Raw genomic sequence first — 21,810 nt, 5'->3', positions numbered from 1 at the left:
TAAGAAAAAATATAAGTTTTTTTTCTATATAATTGAGACTATTTATTTTTAATATAAACATTAAATCAATGAAGTAGCGTCTTACTATGGTAATAGTTAAATTGATACTTCAAATCAATAAAGCCATCGGCTTGTAAGGCACTGAGAATATAAAATTATCGAAATAAGCTAAGTAGTAGTGAGAAGGCGATGTACTGTACGTTGCTGAGGCCGAGAAGCTACTGCGTTCTGAAGAAATAAGCGTGACTAATATTTTGATTCACCCACTCGGACAGATACAAATGTCTCGTATAATGATAATTTCAGGATGTTTTGTAAAAGCCTATAATCAACAGTAGCTTTTGAATTACATAATTCTAGGAACGAAAGAACACAAGAAAAAGAAGAGGTATCTGTTTTTCCTATTACTACGACTGTGTGTAGATATCATTAGAGTTGAAACAGTGAGTCGGCATGGACTACCACCCAAGGTAGTAGTAAGACATCCCGTTCTAATTGATTGTTATTATTAAACAGTCCAAGACTTGATTTCCATTTGTTAATAGATTCACTACAACTCATGCGCTCATACGCTTCTTCACAAACCTAATATTTTTATAAAGTAAGATACTTCATCTACCAAAATTCAAGTTTATGTAGGTAATAATTTTTTTTTTTAATAACATTTTTAATTATGTTGTTTTTTCCAAGGTTTACTAAACTAAAATGTTTTTAGTTTTACGTTGTTTTTTAAAAATTATTTTAAGTTGCAACTCTTCGCGTAATCTTATAATTTATTAATAATTTTACTGAAAATGTAACTCCATCTAAGAGGTTACTTTTTATAATAAAATGTTGTAATTGATTTGCTTGAAAAAATGATTTAAAAATTTACTGGATGTTTTAGAAAAAAGTAACCGTGAAATTTAAAATTTAAATCAGAATTTATAACAGTATCTTAGGCATAAAGTAATTGGACTGCAGTACCAAGAACATAAAAAAATTAAGATATTGAGAGACGTAATCGATTTTATAATTCATTTTATTTTTGTTATTTTTATTAGAAAAGTTTAAAATAAAACTGCTTGAAAAAGGTATTAGAAAAAAATATTAATTACGCTTTTACAGTACAGTGTATTGCTTAAATAATTTTTTGTACCACATACAAATATAATTAAAAATAATCATTTGATCGACTGTTCACTTAGTCTGAATAGTAAGAAAACTATTAAAAAAAAAAGAGATTAAAATACAGAAACATTAAGAAATATGTTCCAAATACGTTATTGAGGAAAAAGCAAAAGAAAAAAGATCGCATTTTATAAACAAAAAGAAAGTAAAATGCGATTTGAAAAAGTAGATCTTTTAAAAACTTTTATTACTTTAAATTTTCAAGAAAAATATAACTAGCGCATTCCCACTTCTACGAGTAATACGTGGCAGTTGGAGAAAATTTTCAAACTCTTACTTATTAAGTAATTCTTGAAGCCTTTATCAATCTGAAGAATATTTCTGCAGATCATAATGTGTTTTTTTATTCGCAATATTTGATTTATTTTTTCTATAAACATTCTGAAACGATGAAATAGCAGTTAATATAAAACTATAGAACAAACTTCGTAAAAGGAAACTAAGAAAATCAATCGAAATGTATTAATAGACGACTTACTTTCATTTGTATAAATTATTTAATTACAAATATATTTAATATAATGTATTTATACTACGTAAAACTTACTTGTTATATTAAGCAGTTTACATAAATATTTAAACCGTGAAATACAATGATAGCAATAACTTTTTAACAAAGCTGATGATTTTTAAAAACAATCGTCGTTTTTAACAACGATAGTAGCAATATTTTGATAAGTTATAATAAATAAAAGATAATAATTGATAACACTTACTTTTGTGTAGTATTTTAAAAAACGCATATACTGCATAAAAGTTTTGTTTTGCTAAATTTTAATGCAAAATTTGTCGGAGCAGTATAAGCAATTTTTTAGGCCGTAAAGTGGTAGAACAACCCTCAAAAATAGAAAATAAAACAAGAATTCTTTTCAGAGTCAAAATTTTGTTGTTGTTGTATTAATTAAATAAATCAATTTGTTTTTGCAATAAATAGTTTGGGTTAATATATTTTTTTTAAGTTCGCTAATCAAAGGAAAAAAACAACCTTTTCTGGAGTAATAGGAATAGTTTAATTAAAATTGTTAACTTAATATAATGCGTACAAAAGTGTTCAGTTTTTAAGAAATATGATTTTCGAATTTTCATATAATTACAAATAAATATGATATTAATAATAAAGGTTCCAGAATAGAACTTAATTTTTTGATTAAAAATATGCAATATTTCTTAATTTTTATAGTTCTATTTCTGTATTTTTATTTTACAGGCAGTACACAATTTAAAATAAACTTCGCTTTAGGTACTCCTAAATATTTCTATCGTTTAATACATTTTATCTTACTGTCCAGAAGTGCAATAAATGTATTTATATACATATTAAATACAACGAAATACATGTATTTAACAAGGTAAGTACTTTTTTATATTCATTAATGTTAATTTTGTTAATTAATTAATTCTGCAATCGACTTGCATCAACGCTCAGAAATGGTCTTGCACCTTGAAAATCGCTAAATCATGCCTCGTTTTACTTTCCGATAAAAAATTTGATTTTATGATTATGATTAGACACTACGTACATCATAAAATAAATTTTATCGCGAGTTAAATTTTTCTTTAACCGTGCAAGCAGAATCGAAATGCCGACAGTAGGATATAGATGAAAATAATAATCGGCTTTTTTTAAGTCAGTTGAAGTTAGAGAAAATTTTCTTTAGTAGCAGTATTTTTTGTAGTGATAAAGTAAAATAATAATCAAAGAAAACATATAAATGAATTTTTAATCGTTCTAGCAAAATGATTTGTTATCGGCTCTTCATATCTATCAATTATTTTTAAATAAATCAAAAAAATCGTATGCTAGAACAATAAAACTAACCTTATATATAAACGCTCATTATCTTTTGCAATATTTAGAATATATTTTACCTGATGTTAAGTAATATCATTATTAAACAAGGTATAAAATTAAATATATCTCATGATAAAATGATAATTTTGTTCCCCAGTATGTCACGATTTTCTGTTAATGTCAAGTTTTTTCATAGCAATTTTAAGAATTTGGTAAATGAAAAATTTAATGTTCTCTAAATAATATATTCTAATACACTCTCTTACGAGAGAAATTTAATAACTCTTCTCTATAAAAGAGGAGGCTAGAATTGAATATTTACTTCTAATATGTAGTGGCGAATATCCATTTCTCAACATTCATTTTTACTGCTTTTTCCTACGTCAGAATATTAAAATTACTCTCAATCATACCTCTCTTTAGATGTTTTTTATATTTCCTTAAAATTAACAGCAAGCTTTATTAACTTGTGCCTAACCAGTTACACCGACGACTGTTAAATAGTGCCTATCCTACCGGTTTGGAATTTAAGCATATGGAGAATGAATGATTGACTCCTTTGAGGATCGATGTGGCTTATAAAAGTTTTGCGAAATAATGAATTCGGATTTTTGAAGCCCGAAAGTACCTAACTCCGAAGACAGTGCGTTGTTAAGTTTTACTAGCGTTTAAAACTGTAATTTATTATTATTACCTATATTCTTATATATTAGATTATTATTTTTGCCTATATTCTACTTCGGTATTTCGATTCTGCTCGCGCGATTATAGAAAAATTTGTCTCACGACAAAATTTATTTTATGATATGCGTAGAGTGTTCAGTCACAGCTATGAATCAAAATTTATATCAGAAAGTTAACAGAGGCATGATTTAATAATTTTCAAATAAATTGCAAGACCGTTTCCGATCATCGATGCAAGGCGATAGCAAAATCAATTAAATAACAAAATTAATATTAATGAATATATAAAAGTACTTTTAAAGCCTATCAGAAGTAAAATTTTATATATAGTGGTTTCAGTTCAAGATGTCATATTTGTAAATCTGTGGCATACATCTCCTTCAAAGATTTCGATATAAACTGAGGATTTACAAATCACCATACCGATTGTAATTTTTTGTAGAGCATCTGCTCGGCATGTATGAGATCCGGCGGAAACTTTTACCAGGGAAAATTAACCAAAGTATAAACATCTGAATCCAGTCTATAACAGAACAAAGGCAGAGACTGACCCGGATTTGAGAACTCGATCCAGCACAAGACAGAAGGATGGCGGGCTATCCGAACCAAGGAAAATTAATCCAAACCCGGCTGCCAATCAACAGAAAGACAATACTTCCGTATAAAAGGGTTAAATGACGCCAAATTCTTCCAGTAGATACTACAAAATTAATACGCTACTTGGTTACTAAAACCGGCTTGTGTGGCAGAGTGGAGCGTTCTGTCTTTCATTCGAAAGCTTCTGAGTTCGAACCCCTCATATTTTTTTTACACGCTACAAAACTAATTTCTCATAAAAAGAAACAAGGTTTGGACTGTTCTAATTGGGCGTAGGCCTTATAATTAATTGGGTTAGTTGCTGGAGAAATAATAACCCAACTAATAATAAGGCCTACACCCAATTGTATCAAATCAAAGCTTGTTTTTTACTTGTTCTTAAACGATAATCTTTTTTAAAAAGAATTTTTCTACAGAAGTCTGTAATGGTCAAATTTTCTGTTTAAATTTTTACTTCCTTGTGCAAAGTAAAGGAAGTATTGTGATCGCAAAAAAATTTGGTGTCCAGATTTCAACGGAAATATCCATTTTGACTAGTTTCGGCGTGACGTCTGTAAGTACGTATGTATCTAGCGTAGTTTAAAAACGATTACCGTAGTAAGTTGAAATTTTGGATTTAGGACTGTTGTAACATCTACTTGTGCACCTTTCCTTTTTATTGTAATCAACTGAACCAAAAGTGTCCAAAAAAGCCCAAAATCCAAAAAAACTTGGATTTTTTACTTTTTATTAACTGCAGTATTAGCCCGCATTGAGAACTTTTCAATGATATATCATAAGTGGTACTTATTTTCATTGGTTCCAGAGTTATAGCCAAAATAAAACTTTAATTAATGAAATATTTGTGATTTAGGGAAAAGACATCGGTTCAAATCAGACTTCATTCTTTTTTTTTTAACTTTTTTTTTTAATTTAAATATATTGATTTATTAATACTTACTAAACTATAATTTAAAAAAAAAATTACGATGAATAATAATTCAGTAACAAACACAAATATATATGAGAAAAAAATCAGAAGTTTTTAAATACATTTCGTTTTTAAAAAAATGTGTAAATATAGTTTAATAGGTGTAAAGGAAGTCATGTGTTGTCCACACAAGATTTTTAAATTTTTATGATTAACAGAATTTTCTTCTGAAAATAAATACTGTGGTCCATCAATATACAGAAAATTATAAAATTCTTGGCAATACAATTATTAATTAGTCGATACTCGAGCTCGATTGAGTGAGGATTTAAGTATCGGTTCTCATTATAGTTATTTGTCTCATCAGTACCATTATTACATTGTCTGGGATATGTTGTTAAAAGTACAGATTTTTTAATTTGAATGTTCACTTTATAAATGTTAAATAATATTCTTTTGGGGTTCAGAAAATGTCAGTAACTCAGAAATAATCTGGCTGGTATTGCAAAACCAACTACATGACTACGGTGTACATCAGCCAAGTTGTGTAGTTAAAGATAAAATTTTCACTGTAATTAATAATTTAATAAAAAAATATTAATAAAAAACAATGGGATAAATTTTATTTCCCTATAATTAATTTGTTTAATTATTATCTTTTTTTTTTTAATTTTTTTAATCTAATAAAACAAAGGGATAATAACTAAGCTAAATAAAAAAAAAAAACAATTATCAACAGATTCTTTCGAACTGAAACTTTCTTTTTAAACAGTCCTATACTTTACTGAATATTTATTTTTATGAATTTTTTTCTTTTGTTTCAGTTTATTTTCTGGTAGTGCTGGTCAAGTATACGGTGCGCCCAGTAATCTTACTCCCCACTCACCATCAGAAGCAAAATCTGGTTATCCTTACTTCGGTCAGTTGAGCGGAATGGAAGCAGGTATTTGCGGTAGAGTTCACTGAGAAACTACGAAACTGAGAAACGAAATTTTCCACAGTTCTATAATATAAATATACGCTCTCGCTTGGCTGTACGTGATGATCAAAGAAAATATTGTTATCAAAAATATCGTATTTAAATTGCAGCATTTATTTTTTTAAATAAAAATAAGCTAGGGGTAATAAGAAATAAAGAAAATAATTATTTTAAGCATTTTTATGAGTACAATGGCAATTTAAAAAATTAATATTACAGATATCTCCTTATAAAATATATTATAACATCTTTTTTTTTCTTTGTAAATTAAATCTGACTGAAGTGGAAAAATTAATTTAGCTGTACATGAAATGCAAAGGTCCAATAAAAATATCCACGGATGCTATTATTTTAAATTTTGTGAACGTAAAGATTATTCGATATATATAAAAAGCCATAAAATAAGATTTATAAAGACCAAACGTTATAATGTGAAACATAAATTTTTACGTAAGAGTCAAAATAAATACAAAAAAGAAGATGATGAATTAAAAACATAGTAAAATCACGTATATATTTATTCTTCTCAAGTAACATCACGTCCATGATGCCGAAGGACTCGTATTAAATTATTGGTGAAAATGATAGATTCTTAACTGTATTTTAACGCACCCTTTTTGGTGTAATTTGATTATTGAGGTTAATTAACTTTACTTTCTTAGGAGAATTGGTCTGAGTCCCCGAAAATATTCGAACATAGTAATATTTGTTTTACTCGTACATATAAAAATTTTTGCCAGTAAAGTTATTTTTTAATTACAATCAGTCTCATTTAATCGAAACTATAACCAATTTTTTTTACAATAAACAAATGACATATAATGAGAGGTCTCCGTTGAAACCTTGTAACAATTATAAATGCATACACATGTATGCATATACATACATATGCATCTTAAAGAATAATGATAAAGTTCATAACATTAAAAGAAAAAAAAAACACCAATCTCATTCTACCTATTTATTAACACCAATCTCATAGTTACACAAAGAATCACAAAAAAACGAACCAAACAAAGGAATATCAGAAAGAGAAAAAATAAAAAGATTAAAAACAATATAGAAATTATTAAAACAAAACAAAATATTTTTACGAAGCATAATGTCCCAGTGCAGGAAATTTACCCAAATATCGAAGGACCTCACAAATCCAATACGTGCAGCCGCTTTAGGCGCTGAATTACTTCGCTGTTATCCAAGATATTAATTGTGAGCCAGTTTCACAAGACTGTTCAGTCTCATTTTGTATTTCCTCTCCTCTGAATCGTTGTATCTCCTCTCAAACGTTCGGCTCTCCCAGATAACCATTTATTTCAGTGTTTCTTGTAAACCACTGCGCCTCTGTTATAGTTCTCAATAACTTATTCTGAAATCGCTGAAGGGTGACAATGTTACTTTCGCTTACGGTAACCCATAGCTGGATCCCATAGGTCCAAATAGGTTTCTGGATTGCTGTATGGAACAACTGTTTTTTTGATAACCATAATCGTGATCCCCTGCTTAGTAACCAGTACATATCCCTAAATTTAACGTTAAGCTGTTTCCGTTTCTTACTGATCTGACTCCACGTCAGACGACAATCCAGGTACAGACTCACACGCTGTTAGAATGCTGTGCAAAACTTCAGTTAAACTCGACGGGCGTCACCCTTCCTAGCCGCAAAAGTAAATTGTGTAGCCTTTGCCGGATTTACTTTATCTTCTATATAGAAAATCATTCACTTGTTAGATTCAATGAAATCTGCAGCTTATTAGCGACGTTGCCATAGAGTCAGCAACCACAGCCAGGAATGCCGTGTCGTCCGCAAACAATGCAACCGTGATGACCTCAGGAGACCGAAGGTCAGCCGTGAATACAGAAAATAAAAAAGGTCCTAGGACCCGACCCTTAAGGAACACCCGATTCAGTATCATAAATTATCGATAGGTCCTATACTTTTATCTCACTTGGGAGAAATTTCCGTCCAGATAGCTTTGTATGATGAAATAATACGGTTGAGGTTTCTTTTTAACTTATATAGTAGTTCAGGAATCCAGAACTTAGGTCTGCTGGACTTCTAGAAAAACAACCGAGTAATAACATCTTCTCTTCTAAGCCCTTGCTGATAACGTTCACGATAATGATAGCGATTGAACAGACACACTGAAAATAGAAATGTAGTCCAAGTTATCACTAATTTTTTTTAATAGAAATCAGATTTAACAATTTATAAATCGACCGTACTACCTCCGATATAAAGTAAAAAGACAATATTACAACAAAAATATCTTATGTATAACACATGTTCCAAAATTCACCATCATATGTCTTTGTTTTGTAAAAAGTTTTCTATTTTTTCCTTTTTCGTAAATTATTCACTTTTTTCTACATTTTCAGAAATATCTGAGATTTCAAATTTTTTATTTGCTTTATCGGCTTATGAGATTAATAATAATAATTCAAATTCTGACAGAGCAATTATTTATAGAAAAATAAATAAATACATTAGTATTTTTAGTAGAACATCTAGCCTAAAACAAAATCTTTATTGTTCAGAATAACAATTAACAGGATTCCAATCGATAGAAATGAATAAACATTTTGTGCATGTCGGTTATACGCATTTATCACTTTATACAAATTACTTTAGTTTCATATTAATTAATTAATTAATTAATTAAATAATACTTTAATCCTACTTTTGAGCGCGAACACCCAGAATATTCTATTAATGAATACAGTTTAAATATTTGTAATAAAAATTATACCTACGTGTTAATTCAATGAAAACATTTGTTTAAACGTATATACCTGAGTTCAACTATTTGTAATATTTATTTCTCTAGTTAATTTTTCTATTACCTCAGAAGTAAACTCAAAAATAATTGTACTAATGATGAAAAGCGTAAAGAATATTTTGTTATTGAATGGTGTTTTTTTTTTTTGTTATTAAATGTATTTTACATAAATCTGTTGTAAAAAATTATTTAAATAGTTTATAAATAGATTAATTTATTTTATTAATTTATTAATATTTTTAATTAATATTTATTTTAATTTTATCCATAAAAATATCTGTTTTACGCGTTAACTTTTAATTTGGATTGCTGTGGTGTGACATGATACGAATATTTATATTTTGTTTGAATGTCAAAATTGTTTTATTGTTATTATTTAATTTCTTTTCAGAAAATTTAACACTATAGTAGCTTTTATTTATTTATATTTACAATGCTGCAGAATGTATTATACAATGTTATATATTACAGAATGCTGTATAATTATATATATATATATATATACAGCTCAGAGTGTAGGAATAAGTCGTGTAAATATGAGATAATCTGTTTAATATATAATCCGTATTTATGGATATTAAATTAATTTAGGTTTATTACAGAACATTTTATTTGTGTAATATAAACATTTTTTATTAACATCAAAACGCTGTCATCGTAAAATATTCAACTACACTAGATCGCAATAGATCAAGTACACTAGTAAAATTCGTTATTTTACGCCTATTATTAAATAAAAAACTGTAAATTGTTTTTCTGCTTTATATACATTATTGGCTGTGGAATTATTACGAATAGACTTAGATTTATTCAGATCATTAATTTAAGTTCCTTTAAATAAAAATAATCATTTTATAATGAACGCTGAAAGACCAAGTGAAATAAAATATAAGTAAACGAATAAATAATTTGATTACTATATTAAATGAGATGTAATAAACTTATCGCAAAATAAAACTACAATTAAATTAAATTATTCGTCTTAATGTTTTACACATTTTGAACTAATAAAAAATTAATACCCGATACATGTTTTTATATTTAACATATATCCAGTGAAAAATATAATAAATGTATTATGTAAATTGTAGATTAAAATATTGTAAATAGAATTGATATCCGAGTGAGTGTGAATTTTAAATACGATAATCATGTAAATTGTAGTAATAGCTAAATTAATTTATTTTAATAAAAATTACTTTTAACTTTATCATAATTTAGTTTATTATGTAATTATATATAGCAAAACTAGAGTAATAATTATAAATAAATAAATAAAGAAGCAATAAATTTATTTTTTTGAGTACGATGTTCTTTTATAAATCCTTCATTTAACCGTTTATTCCGCAAGGATATTTTGGTCAAAAGTGCTCTAATTAATCGTAAGATTTGAATCCGTTCTCAATAAAGCAACACGTTTTACCAATCTTCTTGCCTTTAGTGTTGAGCTAGTTGATGAGTTATTATTTAATTCCTTGGGAGATGAAAGCGCAATATTACAATCTATTCCCCTAGCAAAGTTAACAATATTTTAATGAATTCACCTAACTCGCTTTTTGTTACATTAAGTGTTGCGTGTTACTGCATCATCGTGTCACTGCGACAGACCATGTAATCAATAGGCCGTTATTATTTATGGATACTGGTCGATTTTTGAAATATATTAAAATTTTCTTAAAAATAAAAACATTCATAAAAAAATAAACGCGACGGAGATTGCTCATCGAGATAACAAATTTCAAGCAGTAGGATTATACGTAGGTCTAATTCACAAAATACTTCTCTGAATATTGAAAATACTGTCCAGAGATTCTTCTAATTACGCTTCAATTTCAAAATCGGAAAGGGGGGTACGAATAAGGACTTAAGTTCAGAGAAATCAATGTTAATTTCAAGCTCAGTCTTGCACCTAAAATTCTGCCGGTTTGATGGTGCAGATAATGAAATAAAATTCCTGTTCGACTACATCATGAACATCTGACCAATGTTACTTTAGGTCATTGATGAATATCCATTAGGTCACTAGAGTGAAGACATTTGCAAAATCGGCATTAAGGTTGTAATTCGAAAGTGAAGTTAAGAAGTAAAAGTAAAGACGATTGAATAGGATGAGTATTTTGCAAAAATTAAAAAGTGACAGTTTTTGAAGTCTTACAATTAATTGATTTTAACTATAAATATTTTATTCTACATGATTTAAATTCTTTTGACCGAACAGAAAAATTAATCGTTCATTATAATAGTATTTTTAATTGTTAGTTTCTAATTAACTAGAAAGTGGGGCTATGTATTAATTGTGTAGTAAAACATCCCGATTAATATTCATTAATTTTATGGTAGTGTATAAGTTGGATGGAAAAGGAACAGACCATCGCAGCGTAATTGGAGGCAAACTTAACGCCTGATACGCGTTGTTATTACTGCTTAGATATTTCTGATGGTCAAAACAATATAACACAACATGAACACATATAGTCTAGGCTTATGTAAACTAACCTACCCTTCTGTTAGGTATCCATTTCAATAGATTACCAAATAAAACAACAAAATTAAAGATTTACTACTTGTGTATCAAATTAATCAAAAATATAATATTTCTCTAAATTATAGATTTTTATAACTTCATATTATTTAGTCTGCACAAACCTCTTACACGTTTAATTTATTTTTTTATAAATAACTCACTAGCTCGTTTATTTTCGTACATAATCACACGGTCATTGTGGGTGTATACATGTACACCAATCCCACATGCATCAAGATTATTACCAAAAATTCGATTATACGGATTATTACATATTATACGGAAATTTTAACTGGTTTGTAGGTAAAGATAAGTATTTATCTAGGTAAAGATAACACTAGACTAAATTCTAAGATAAAGAATACGGGAAGAAGGCCAAAAATCAAAAAGATTAATGAATGAATGTGAATGTAAAAAATGTTCACTTTAATAGTTTGGCGAAAAATAAAGAAAAACTAGAATTTTTGTGCATCTTATCAGTGGAATGATGAAATTTATTACGGATTTTGTTTTTTTTACACTGCAGGCACAAAGGGTTTGGTTTCCAATACCCTATTTATTGTTATTATAAATAATTCATTAAGCAAATGTAACATATTTAGTAGTATGTAGTGGGATAGAGGAATCCGTACAGCCTTAAAGAACCACAGAATCTAAGTTGGAGTATTTCTTTTTCATGCTTCAGGATATAACGAGTGTAAATACCGGGAGTTTTAATTCGTTATAATATTGTGCTGATTAAATGCTAGAATCAAAGTGAAGAAAGTATAGGTTTTGTTGCGCGCATGACCATAGATTTTCTCTAGTCTTTCCACTTGACTAGGAAAAATGACTGAACACAAAGCCTCTGTGTTTTTCAGGTCGATAAATGGGAATCTGTCGTTACAATCCATGTGCGTTTCGCAGAACATCTAATTGTGGCCCTAAGAGTGACAATAGCATTTGTCGACAGCAAAATCAATTTGAAACGACTATTTTAAGGAAAGAGTATTGGATGACTAGGGTGTTTGAAGAAAATGTGGAACATGTCAGAGAGTCTTACCTGCTTAATCCTGAAGGAAGGCCAGCCGCGAACTAGCACCTTGATCAGAGAAGTATCACAAAAAAGTTCATATATAATTATACAGTTAGGACAATGAAGTGCTTGTAACTATGATCTTTAGAATTTCTTTTCGTGAGAAGATGAAACGTTCTATTTTTTCTCACTTATCTGGAATCGTTTCACAAATGAATGTGATGGAATAAATTTAACATGTCCTGTGAGCAATTTGCAGGCAACATTTTAAACCCCTCATAATCTAATTCATTTGTACCAAACACCTTTCTAAATTTAGTTTTTCCTATTACTTTCTACAATTCAATAAGTCTTTACAAAACAAATTGAGTTCTATTTCGGCTTTTTAAGTATTTTCTAATAGTCGATTTTGTTCCGGAAACTTAAAAAAAAATTTCTACCTGTTCAGTTACAGAATAGGCCACTCCTGTGACCTGGACTCCAGCATCTAAAGCAGAGTTAGTCGGAGGCATGCCGCGTCACCCGACAGGCCATCCACTCAATGCGAACACGCCCATCAAACAGCAGTTTGCCCGCAAGGATGGGTAACACAGCCAATGTTACTACTTGCGTTGAGCCGTAAGCCGGTCGCATTGATAAAACATCTATAGTGACCGACTCACGAGTAATTTTACGAATTTCCCTGAGTAACTCATCCTGCTTCGTGAGAGCATCGACTTCCTTAACAAGGTCGTGGGCAGAAGATTGGAAGACGTCTTCAGGCCAGCCCCTCAAAAATAGCCGTTACAGGTCTGCGGCGGTGGCCCCATCATCGATTGCCCGCCAAAAACTTCACCCGTCCATGCCATGTTCTGCCGCAGGTTCCCGTACAATATTTGTGAGGCCACATCCGTGATGATGAAGTAAGTCTGTGTGGCCTCATCCACCATCTTCAATTGGGCAGGCCGCCTCGCCTGAGGCCCCACAGTTGTAATCGTCAAGCACGTCTTTAAACATTTCCACCATACTAGCAATACCTTTCGTATTGCGGGAGCACTCCTTTATTTCCAGCTTGGTGGTCGCGTTTTTGCGGACAAATAAGCTCAGTTCTTCGACATACCAAAGTAAAACTCCAGTATTAAACGCTTTTGGCGTCCTTCTAGAAGGACAGGGAACTCCTACTGCCGGCCTTAGTTTTTTCTTCTCCTCTGTTGTTGGGGGGAGGAAGCCGCAGTCTGCGTTTCCCCCCCCCCCCGACCTAATCCTCTGTCCATCGTCCGCAATATGACCCAACTTAATTGGTTGGGGCGGAAATCTCTCTCTAGGGTCCTACTACCCGAGGCACCCACAGAGGCCAGAACCGGTGAGTCGACAGCCCTCTGCTGTTGTCGAGCCGACGCTTTTCCCTTCTTCTCCTCTTTTCGCTTGGACACCACCCAATCTCCACGTCGAATCTCTTCTATTACCATCTCCGCTAGGATTTCACAGCCACTACTGCCGGAGAGGACTTCCGGCACCTAGACACAAGATACTCCCCTCCTGGGGGACCGTCGTCCCACTACCGGAGAAAGTCTCTCCTCATCCGGTCTAATCGCACCCTCTGACCTTTCTGGGTCGATCGTGATTTCATCAACAAAAGCAAATCAAAAGAAACCAAAAAGTAAAACAAAAATCAATAGTACTTAATTGCAAAAATTAATTAATTCGACACTCAGCGATGTAAACAAATCAAACAGGTGGATAACTAGGTAAAAAACCTTAGTTACCGTAGGTTAGTTTATTAAAAATAGATTTATAAACACTATATATTATAAAATAACGTAACAAAAAGTGAAAATTAACTTAAAAAACACGTAATGTAAAATAACAGAACAAATTATTAACGCACAACCAAATAAACGTACTACGAAATTCAGTTTAATTTAAAGGTGTCGCAAAAAAAAAAAACGAAAACTCAGCAAAAACGCAACAGAACTACTAAAAACATCACTAAACAACTAAAAACAAAAAATACAAACTATTAACAAAAACAGCAATAATAATCATGAGTACTCGGAGCAAGAAAAACGCAACCGCAGACATCAGGTCATTAAATTTTTAATTTAACCCAGGTCTTAAATTTTTGTAACAACTACAGCCATTGTTTTACTTTAAAAAGTGAATTAAGATAATTATATATAATTCACTTTTAATTATAATTACATATAATTGTATATTAATATAATACATATACGAATTTCATAAAAAAAAAAGACTAAAGAGTTATGATTATAAGTTTAAAGTTCCTATGAACTAATATACATAATTACGTATTTTTTCTTCGCAGCTTGTCAGAAGTTATATTTAATTTTTTTTATGAATCAAAACAAATGAAATTTGTAAGACGAGATATTCTAAAGGGTTTAAAAATTGAGATACTTCCTTTTTTCTTTTAATGAAATTCTTAATTTTCAAATTTTGTGTAATATAACATTTTTAAAAAATTAGAAATTGATATTAGAAATTTTATTTTCTGAGTAGTATTAGAATACTTCAGCACAAAAACCAAATAATAGCAATAAAGTTCAAAAATTGGCTTCATGTCATATGTTTATATTTATTTGATTATCATTAATTCAAAGAAAAATATAAAAACTTTTATCTGTGTGGAAAAGTTTTTGTTTTTCAGATTCTCATTAAATGAAGGAGAGATTTATATCAAGATTGAAAATTGGCAATAAAAGATATTAAAAAAAATTCATATATTTGTTAATTACAAAAAAAAGTACAAACAAATCCAAAAGTTGAAATACATTCAACAATGAAATTGTTAAAAAAAAAATTATTTCTTAAAATTTACTTTTAACATTAGTGATGAATTTAAAAAAAGAAAACCAACAAATACTAATCCTTAGACGGGTGTCGATTTCAAAACTTCAGAATTTTAGAAGAAATTTTAATTCTTTTTTTAATTATTATATTATTATTCTTTATGAAATTTTTTTTGTTTAATTTCAGTGTATTTTTAAGCTGATTTTATTTTAAATATTTCGCCTTTACTTTCGTTCAAAATATAATAATGCGTTAAAAACACCTACATACTATCACCACTACTACTACTCGCCCATAACTTCTGAAATGCGGGAATACGATGTATTAATGCACGATTAATTTTTTCAAAATAATAAATCTTCTTGAGTGAAAACACTTTGAATATATACTGGGCATTACAGAAGGGTCCGGTTATAATATATATATATATATATATATATATCGATTTCTATTATTTATATGTCTTTCTATATACCATATTTCTCGCTTAATACATACACCTGAGTTATTAAACAGGATATTTAAAAAATTTTTCAAAAATAAAATAGTCAATCAAACAAATATCATTTTCTCATTGATTATCACATTTTAGTTTCATTATATTCCTGTGTAAAATGGTTTACTCACATAAATCGGGCAACTACTTTTAGATATAAAATGTTTTTAAAAAAAGTATGTGAATTATGCGAGTAAATAATGTATATTCAGGTAAAATATACAATTATTAAGAACTAGCCGATTAGAAATTTCCTGTTATATTAAAAATTGCTCTGAATTATGTAATTTATAAAAAAGAGATATTTGCATTTTTGTACATGCATTATTTTTAAGGTAGAGAAGAACCATTAACACTCAACGGAGAGTTGTCGAAGAATTTTAATATAAGGAAAGAAAGAAAGAGAAACAGACTGATCCTCATGGTAGGAGGGGGATGGCCGTTAACTTTTATAATGTGTACTGATAAGATACATATCTGATGCACTCTCGATAATTTGTACCTCGATGCACAATAAGAACGCAGAAATTTATACTTGGATAGTTGAATTCGAGAAGATAAGATCAGTTATGACTGTATTCTCACGTATGCAGATGATTTAGTGATCGTTCAGGGTGGAATGAATGAATTGCAGAAGGTAATTACAGAATTGAATTATATGCTAAAAAAAATAAGTATATAAGTAATTTTCAAAACGAAAAAAATTATGCGTGTTAGGGAAAATTAAGGTACAGAATTATCTTTGATGAGATTGTAAATGAGACAGAGTATACTCGTACAAATGTCGATGACAGGTGTAGAAGAATAGATAAAAAGATAAATAAGTCGTGTGAGTTTATTGGTGAACGATGTGTCTAGTATGATGAGTCCTTATAATAAGTTTTTTCCTTGAAGTATTGCTGTATTTCACAGTGTGAAATAATACAATTTATATTGATTTCTGAATAAATATAGAGAAGTATGACTGCAATATAAACTTCTACAAGTAGGCTAATGAAATAGCATTATATTTAAACATTTAAAAAATTAATTTACTTATCAATTCTTAATTTTTAGAACTACCATGGTAATAGCTGGAAAATTAAATCGGCCGACTAAGTCCTCTCGTACAGAGCTGATGCAGTGAGTAATTATTCATAACGTAATGGAACGGGTAAGCCAGGATATCAATGAAAAATAAATTGTACATATTACATGAAAAGAACTACAGCAAATATAATTTTCAAATATCATCTAAAGCCTTATAATCTTTTTGAGAGAAAGAGTAAGATTATAATATACATATGTAAAGGAAACTGGGTAATGAACTATGACCTAGTACATGAAAGGCCTGACAATTTCCGTATATATAATAGCTGACAACACAGTTGTACGGTTTTCCCGCCACGCGGCTTTATTCTGATGCACGACTTACATACACATACAACTAAATTTAGAATATTTATCATTTTATTTAAATAAAATATTTTTTGTTTATTTAATTCAATGATTCTAGCTAAATCGCGAGCGGGCATAAAGTATTTCATTCGCGCAGCTCTGGAGGTACTAGCAGCCATTCTAAATACGTTTTTTTACACTTAATTTTTTTTTTTTTTTGAGTTCATCAGTTTTTTCCAACCCCACTGGAGCTAGACCCGAAACCAAGCATGAACACAGCTTCAGGAGGTGTCATCATCTCAAACTGCCTAGTCAAAAAATTGACGTTCCCCTAGACAACCGGGTCTCGGTCTTTAATTAGTCGCCATGCTTTTAATGTGTAGACCTCATAGAAATCCCCCGATTGGGACTCCAGTCTTGACGCCACGCCTCAAATAAGGAACCCCAAATGGATCCCCCACCGGGACAACGGTCTTACTTTGCCCTCCTTATCGAAATTCGATCGGAACACTAAGGGAATCCCTGTCCAATCACCGGCAGCGTGACACCTAAGTAGCCCACCCCTCCTGAAATGACGACTACAGCAGTGTACATCTGATGTACGACTGTACATCAGTGATACACTGGCGCACCTTGTGGTGAGAGGGGATACTAATGACACACTATACCGAGTAAGCCACTCGTCTATTTAAAGCGTTTTTTTAGGGTGGGAGTGCGGTTTTGCAAAAAACGTTTTTTTTATATTATTTTTTAATTGTTAACAAATATGTCAAGAAAAAAATTTTAATTATGGAAATCTCAAGATTCTGAGGATGACCTTGCTCTGTAGCCGCACCCCTTTGACCTATTAAGTTGAAAGTTTAAGCGCATCAATGTCTCATATATAGAAGATCTGCTCAAGTTTGGTCAAAATCGGTCGAGTAGTTCTGGAGATATGAGGTGATTTAGGGTGCGACACCTAATACCGAACACACACATGTGCATACGAACATCCGAAAAATTTCCTTTCGGTTGAAGGTTTTCCGTTGAAAACCGCATATGCCCAAATTGGGCCGATTAACATATTCTAGCCGGAAATTAATATATATACTCGTATATTAGAAAAAAAAAACAGTCGTACACATTCTGATAGAGAAATGTTTAAAAATAATATAGGCTTTTCAATTGTGGAAGAACGCTTCCTTCTTCCTTAATCGGGTAAAAAAAGAACACAGGCATTAAAAAATGTTTTTTATGTAATATTTTTATTAGGAGTAAAGTTATTTATTTCATAGTTTTCGTTCGTTATAAAGAAAACTTGTTAAACATTTCATTCCTTTTAAAGCCCCCGCTTTACTAAACTTCTTGTCCTATTGTAGACACAAACTAGCGTTTTCCAATCTACATGCCGAAACGTTATCTTAACCTTAAAAGTTTATGTTAATTTGATCAAAATACTCTTTACCACATTAGTAAGGCAAAAAATATATTTATAAAATCAAAAGTATATTTTCACAAACACAATTCCATTAAGAAGATTGTATATACGTTCTAATTTATTATTTGTTACTTCGACATAATTTTCTTTGCCTGTTATATTAGTTCAGTGATGTCACATCAAGCGACAGGAATTTGTCAACAGTAGGTTATTTATTTTATTGCTGTATCATAATAATATCTTTTGATGCAATGTTTTAAACAGAATTTATGAAGTAATACTTGTGTGTTACATGAATAACGCGTAGACATGTAAGAATACAACTGTTAAAGAAATAATTGTCGAATTACCAATTTTAAAAAATAATTACAATTATTCCATGTTAAAAAAAAAATTCTGCCGAAAAAACTTTCTCCGTATTCAGTCTACAGATTACTGCAAAATGCGTTAAATTTTTTGACAAGCAAAACTGAAATTTTCACGTTTCATAATGAAGACTTGTCAATGTTAGTAGCATTTTTAATTTCTGGATACTGGTAACGGTTTGTATTGTCTTCCCTCGTGTCCCGCAAACCTAGATTCTGATTTTATGTTAGATATTAACGATTAATTTATCCAGAAATACGACGCTATTAGGTAATGCGAAGAAAACTATTACAAAATAATTTCCTTTATTTAAATAGTTTTAAATAATAGTTATATACGTTTCTAGGGTTATATTGCATGTCAACTCCCGGTTACCCATTTCTGAAGCAACTAAAAGAAAAACTCTAAAACCTCTTTTTAAATTTCTTTAAATTTGTTTTTCTTTCTCAATCCAGGAGCTAAGAATAATAGAGACATCGCAAAACGGTCGTTTGTATTTAAACTTTTTTCAGAGATCATATCACAAAATAATTATTTTAATAAATATTATCACCTATAATTTTTAAAGTAGGTTTTATCTATCTTTAAAAGTACAGAAAATCTATAGGTTCATAAAAAAAACTATATTTGTAACTTTGCATTCGCCGACTATAGCTTGTTGAATTTTTTCACCAAAAAAAATTATTTTCATAATTTACAAATCTTCGTTCATTTTTCAATTTAAGTTAGCACTACCATAAACGATTACGAAAAATAACTAAACCAAACAAATAAGTTCCGATTTTATTTGATAAATATTTATATATTATTGCAAAACTTCAAAATTTATACACAGTATGCACCAAGCTACATCAAATACAACATTTAAAACAATAATTTCTATCTATCTGTTTATTTAATTTAAATGATAAATTGTGCGTGTTCATTTCTAGAAAAAAATTAAGGTCTAAAAAAGTGAAAAACAAAAAGAAGTAGAAAAAAGGCAGTTATAAGGAAGCTCAATCGAGAAATATTAATTAAAGATTGCATTTACAAAAGTAAACAAGTCATTAAGTTATTTCACTGTGAAAATATTTCATTAGCATTTTTTTTTTAATTACAGAATAAAAAATTATCATATTTCTATGTAGCGTGCTATATTTAACGCTTATTCATCTCGAGGGAGGAATTTTTAGTTAGAAAGGTGATACAGAGGGTAGTGAAAGATATTTATAGGGTCAAGTGAACTCTATGACCCTACTATGACAGATTTATAGTTTTCTTGTTTTCACTTCTGGCAGACACAATTCAAATTGAATTAACTAGTTATTGAAAACATTTTTTTTCTGTATTGTAGTCAGAAATACTTTCCCAAAAGAAACCGAATTAATAAAATACACCGATATGCTAACAAAAGAAACTCAGAAACTGTCAGAGTATATCTGGGTAACCGAATTTAATGCATATTATATCAGACAATCCATACTCAAATCGGACCTAAATCCTGTACATCCCATCACAGCAGGTGTATTCAGTTTTTATTTTTTCTTTATTTATTATTTTTTTTTTATTCTATTGAATCATTTGACGCTCGTATTCCACAATTAACCTATAGTTTTATTACGGTTAATAGTTAATCCTGTCTATTCAAGAATGAGTTGTGTTATCAGTGAAGTTATCCTTCTGATTCGGTTAAAAAATATTCCCATTTTCTTATCTTGAAAATCAAACAACTTGTATAATTTAGATTTCTAAATTTACTGAAAGCTTCATGAGCAAAATTAAATAGAAGAAAGGTAAGGTTTACTTTTAATGCGATAATTAATCAGAAAAAATGAAATATTATGAAAATATCAAACTTGATTACAAACCTGCCGGGTTAGTCTATTGGTTAAACTCGCCATCGCAAAATCAGCTGATTTTAGAAGTCGATACTTCTAAGCTTCGATTCCTTGTAAAGGCAGCTGTTTTTGTATGGATTTGAATGCTGGAATGTGAATATCGGTGTTCTTCAGTGGTTGGATTTCAATTAACAACACACGTCGCAGGAGTAATCGACCTGAATCTGTTCCAAACTATATGTTTACTGATACATTTACACTTACAATGCATTACACCTTCAGCTACGTCAGGTCTGGCAAGCCGGCAGCAGTAATTGGTTTTGCCTATACACACACACCCAGATCCGGCGGAAGCTGCAAAACTAGTTGGAGAGAACAAACAGCAGACTTAATTATAAATCCAAAGATCGTTTAAAAATTGATAATAATATGAATTATTTAATACATCTACAATCAGAAATACATTTTATTAAAATACTTGCGATGCACGATGTACTAGATCAATCACCTAAATGTTTGGTACTTTTCTCCCACTGTAACCATTAAAAGTATAAAAGATCACTCCTGCAGAATCTGAAACCGATGAATTACTTTAGAAGTACAGTATATGAATGAAGAACCTTGAAAAGAATAAATGGATATAACCGTTCAGAATTTGAACGTAATTATTCTTTCACTAACATAAGGTACCTGATGATCATGAGGGAAATGAACGGTAGAAAAAAATAATAAATACGTTTCATAAAGATCTTATTTCTCACAATTTATGTGTGTCTTTAACATTATTACCTTTAGCAACATATGAATTAAGTAGGCTGCTGTAGATTAATTAGTACATTTTCATATACGTTATTAACATTCCATTTTAAAGATATAATCGAACACCAAATTATCACTTGAAAACTATTACGTAATATACTGGATTTTAAATACTGCATTAGGTCTCTGTAATATTACAAAGAAGACGACTGTGTCTAAAATGAAATAAAAAATGATTTTCAGTAACACCAGATTAGGACACGTGTTTATGCATTGTCTTGCAAATGATCGGCCGGCTCAGGCTTTACAATCGTGACTAAAACGTGACTGCTGTACT

At 30.0% G+C, this 21,810-nt stretch overlaps 1 protein-coding gene across 2 annotated transcripts in view; it reads left to right on the top strand.

The window, feature by feature from the left end:
* LOC142318240 (protein gooseberry-like) overlaps positions 1-8,424 on the top strand; it is a 128,784-nt gene extending 120,360 nt beyond the window's left edge. For both annotated transcript variants that reach the window (XM_075354803.1, XM_075354802.1), the window contains exon 7: positions 5,978-8,424. In XM_075354803.1, the coding sequence (XP_075210918.1) occupies positions 5,978-6,119 (142 nt within the window). In that variant the 3' untranslated portion in view covers positions 6,120-8,424. The remainder of the gene's footprint in view (positions 1-5,977) is intronic.
* Positions 8,425-21,810: the final 13,386 nt, after the last annotated feature.

Source organism: Lycorma delicatula, chromosome 1 (assembly GCF_047948215.1).
Source record: "Lycorma delicatula isolate Av1 chromosome 1, ASM4794821v1, whole genome shotgun sequence".
NCBI classification, from domain to species: domain Eukaryota; kingdom Metazoa; phylum Arthropoda; class Insecta; order Hemiptera; family Fulgoridae; genus Lycorma; species Lycorma delicatula.
Note: the sequence above shows the minus strand (reverse complement) of the source record. Positions and strands in the feature narration are given on the sequence as shown.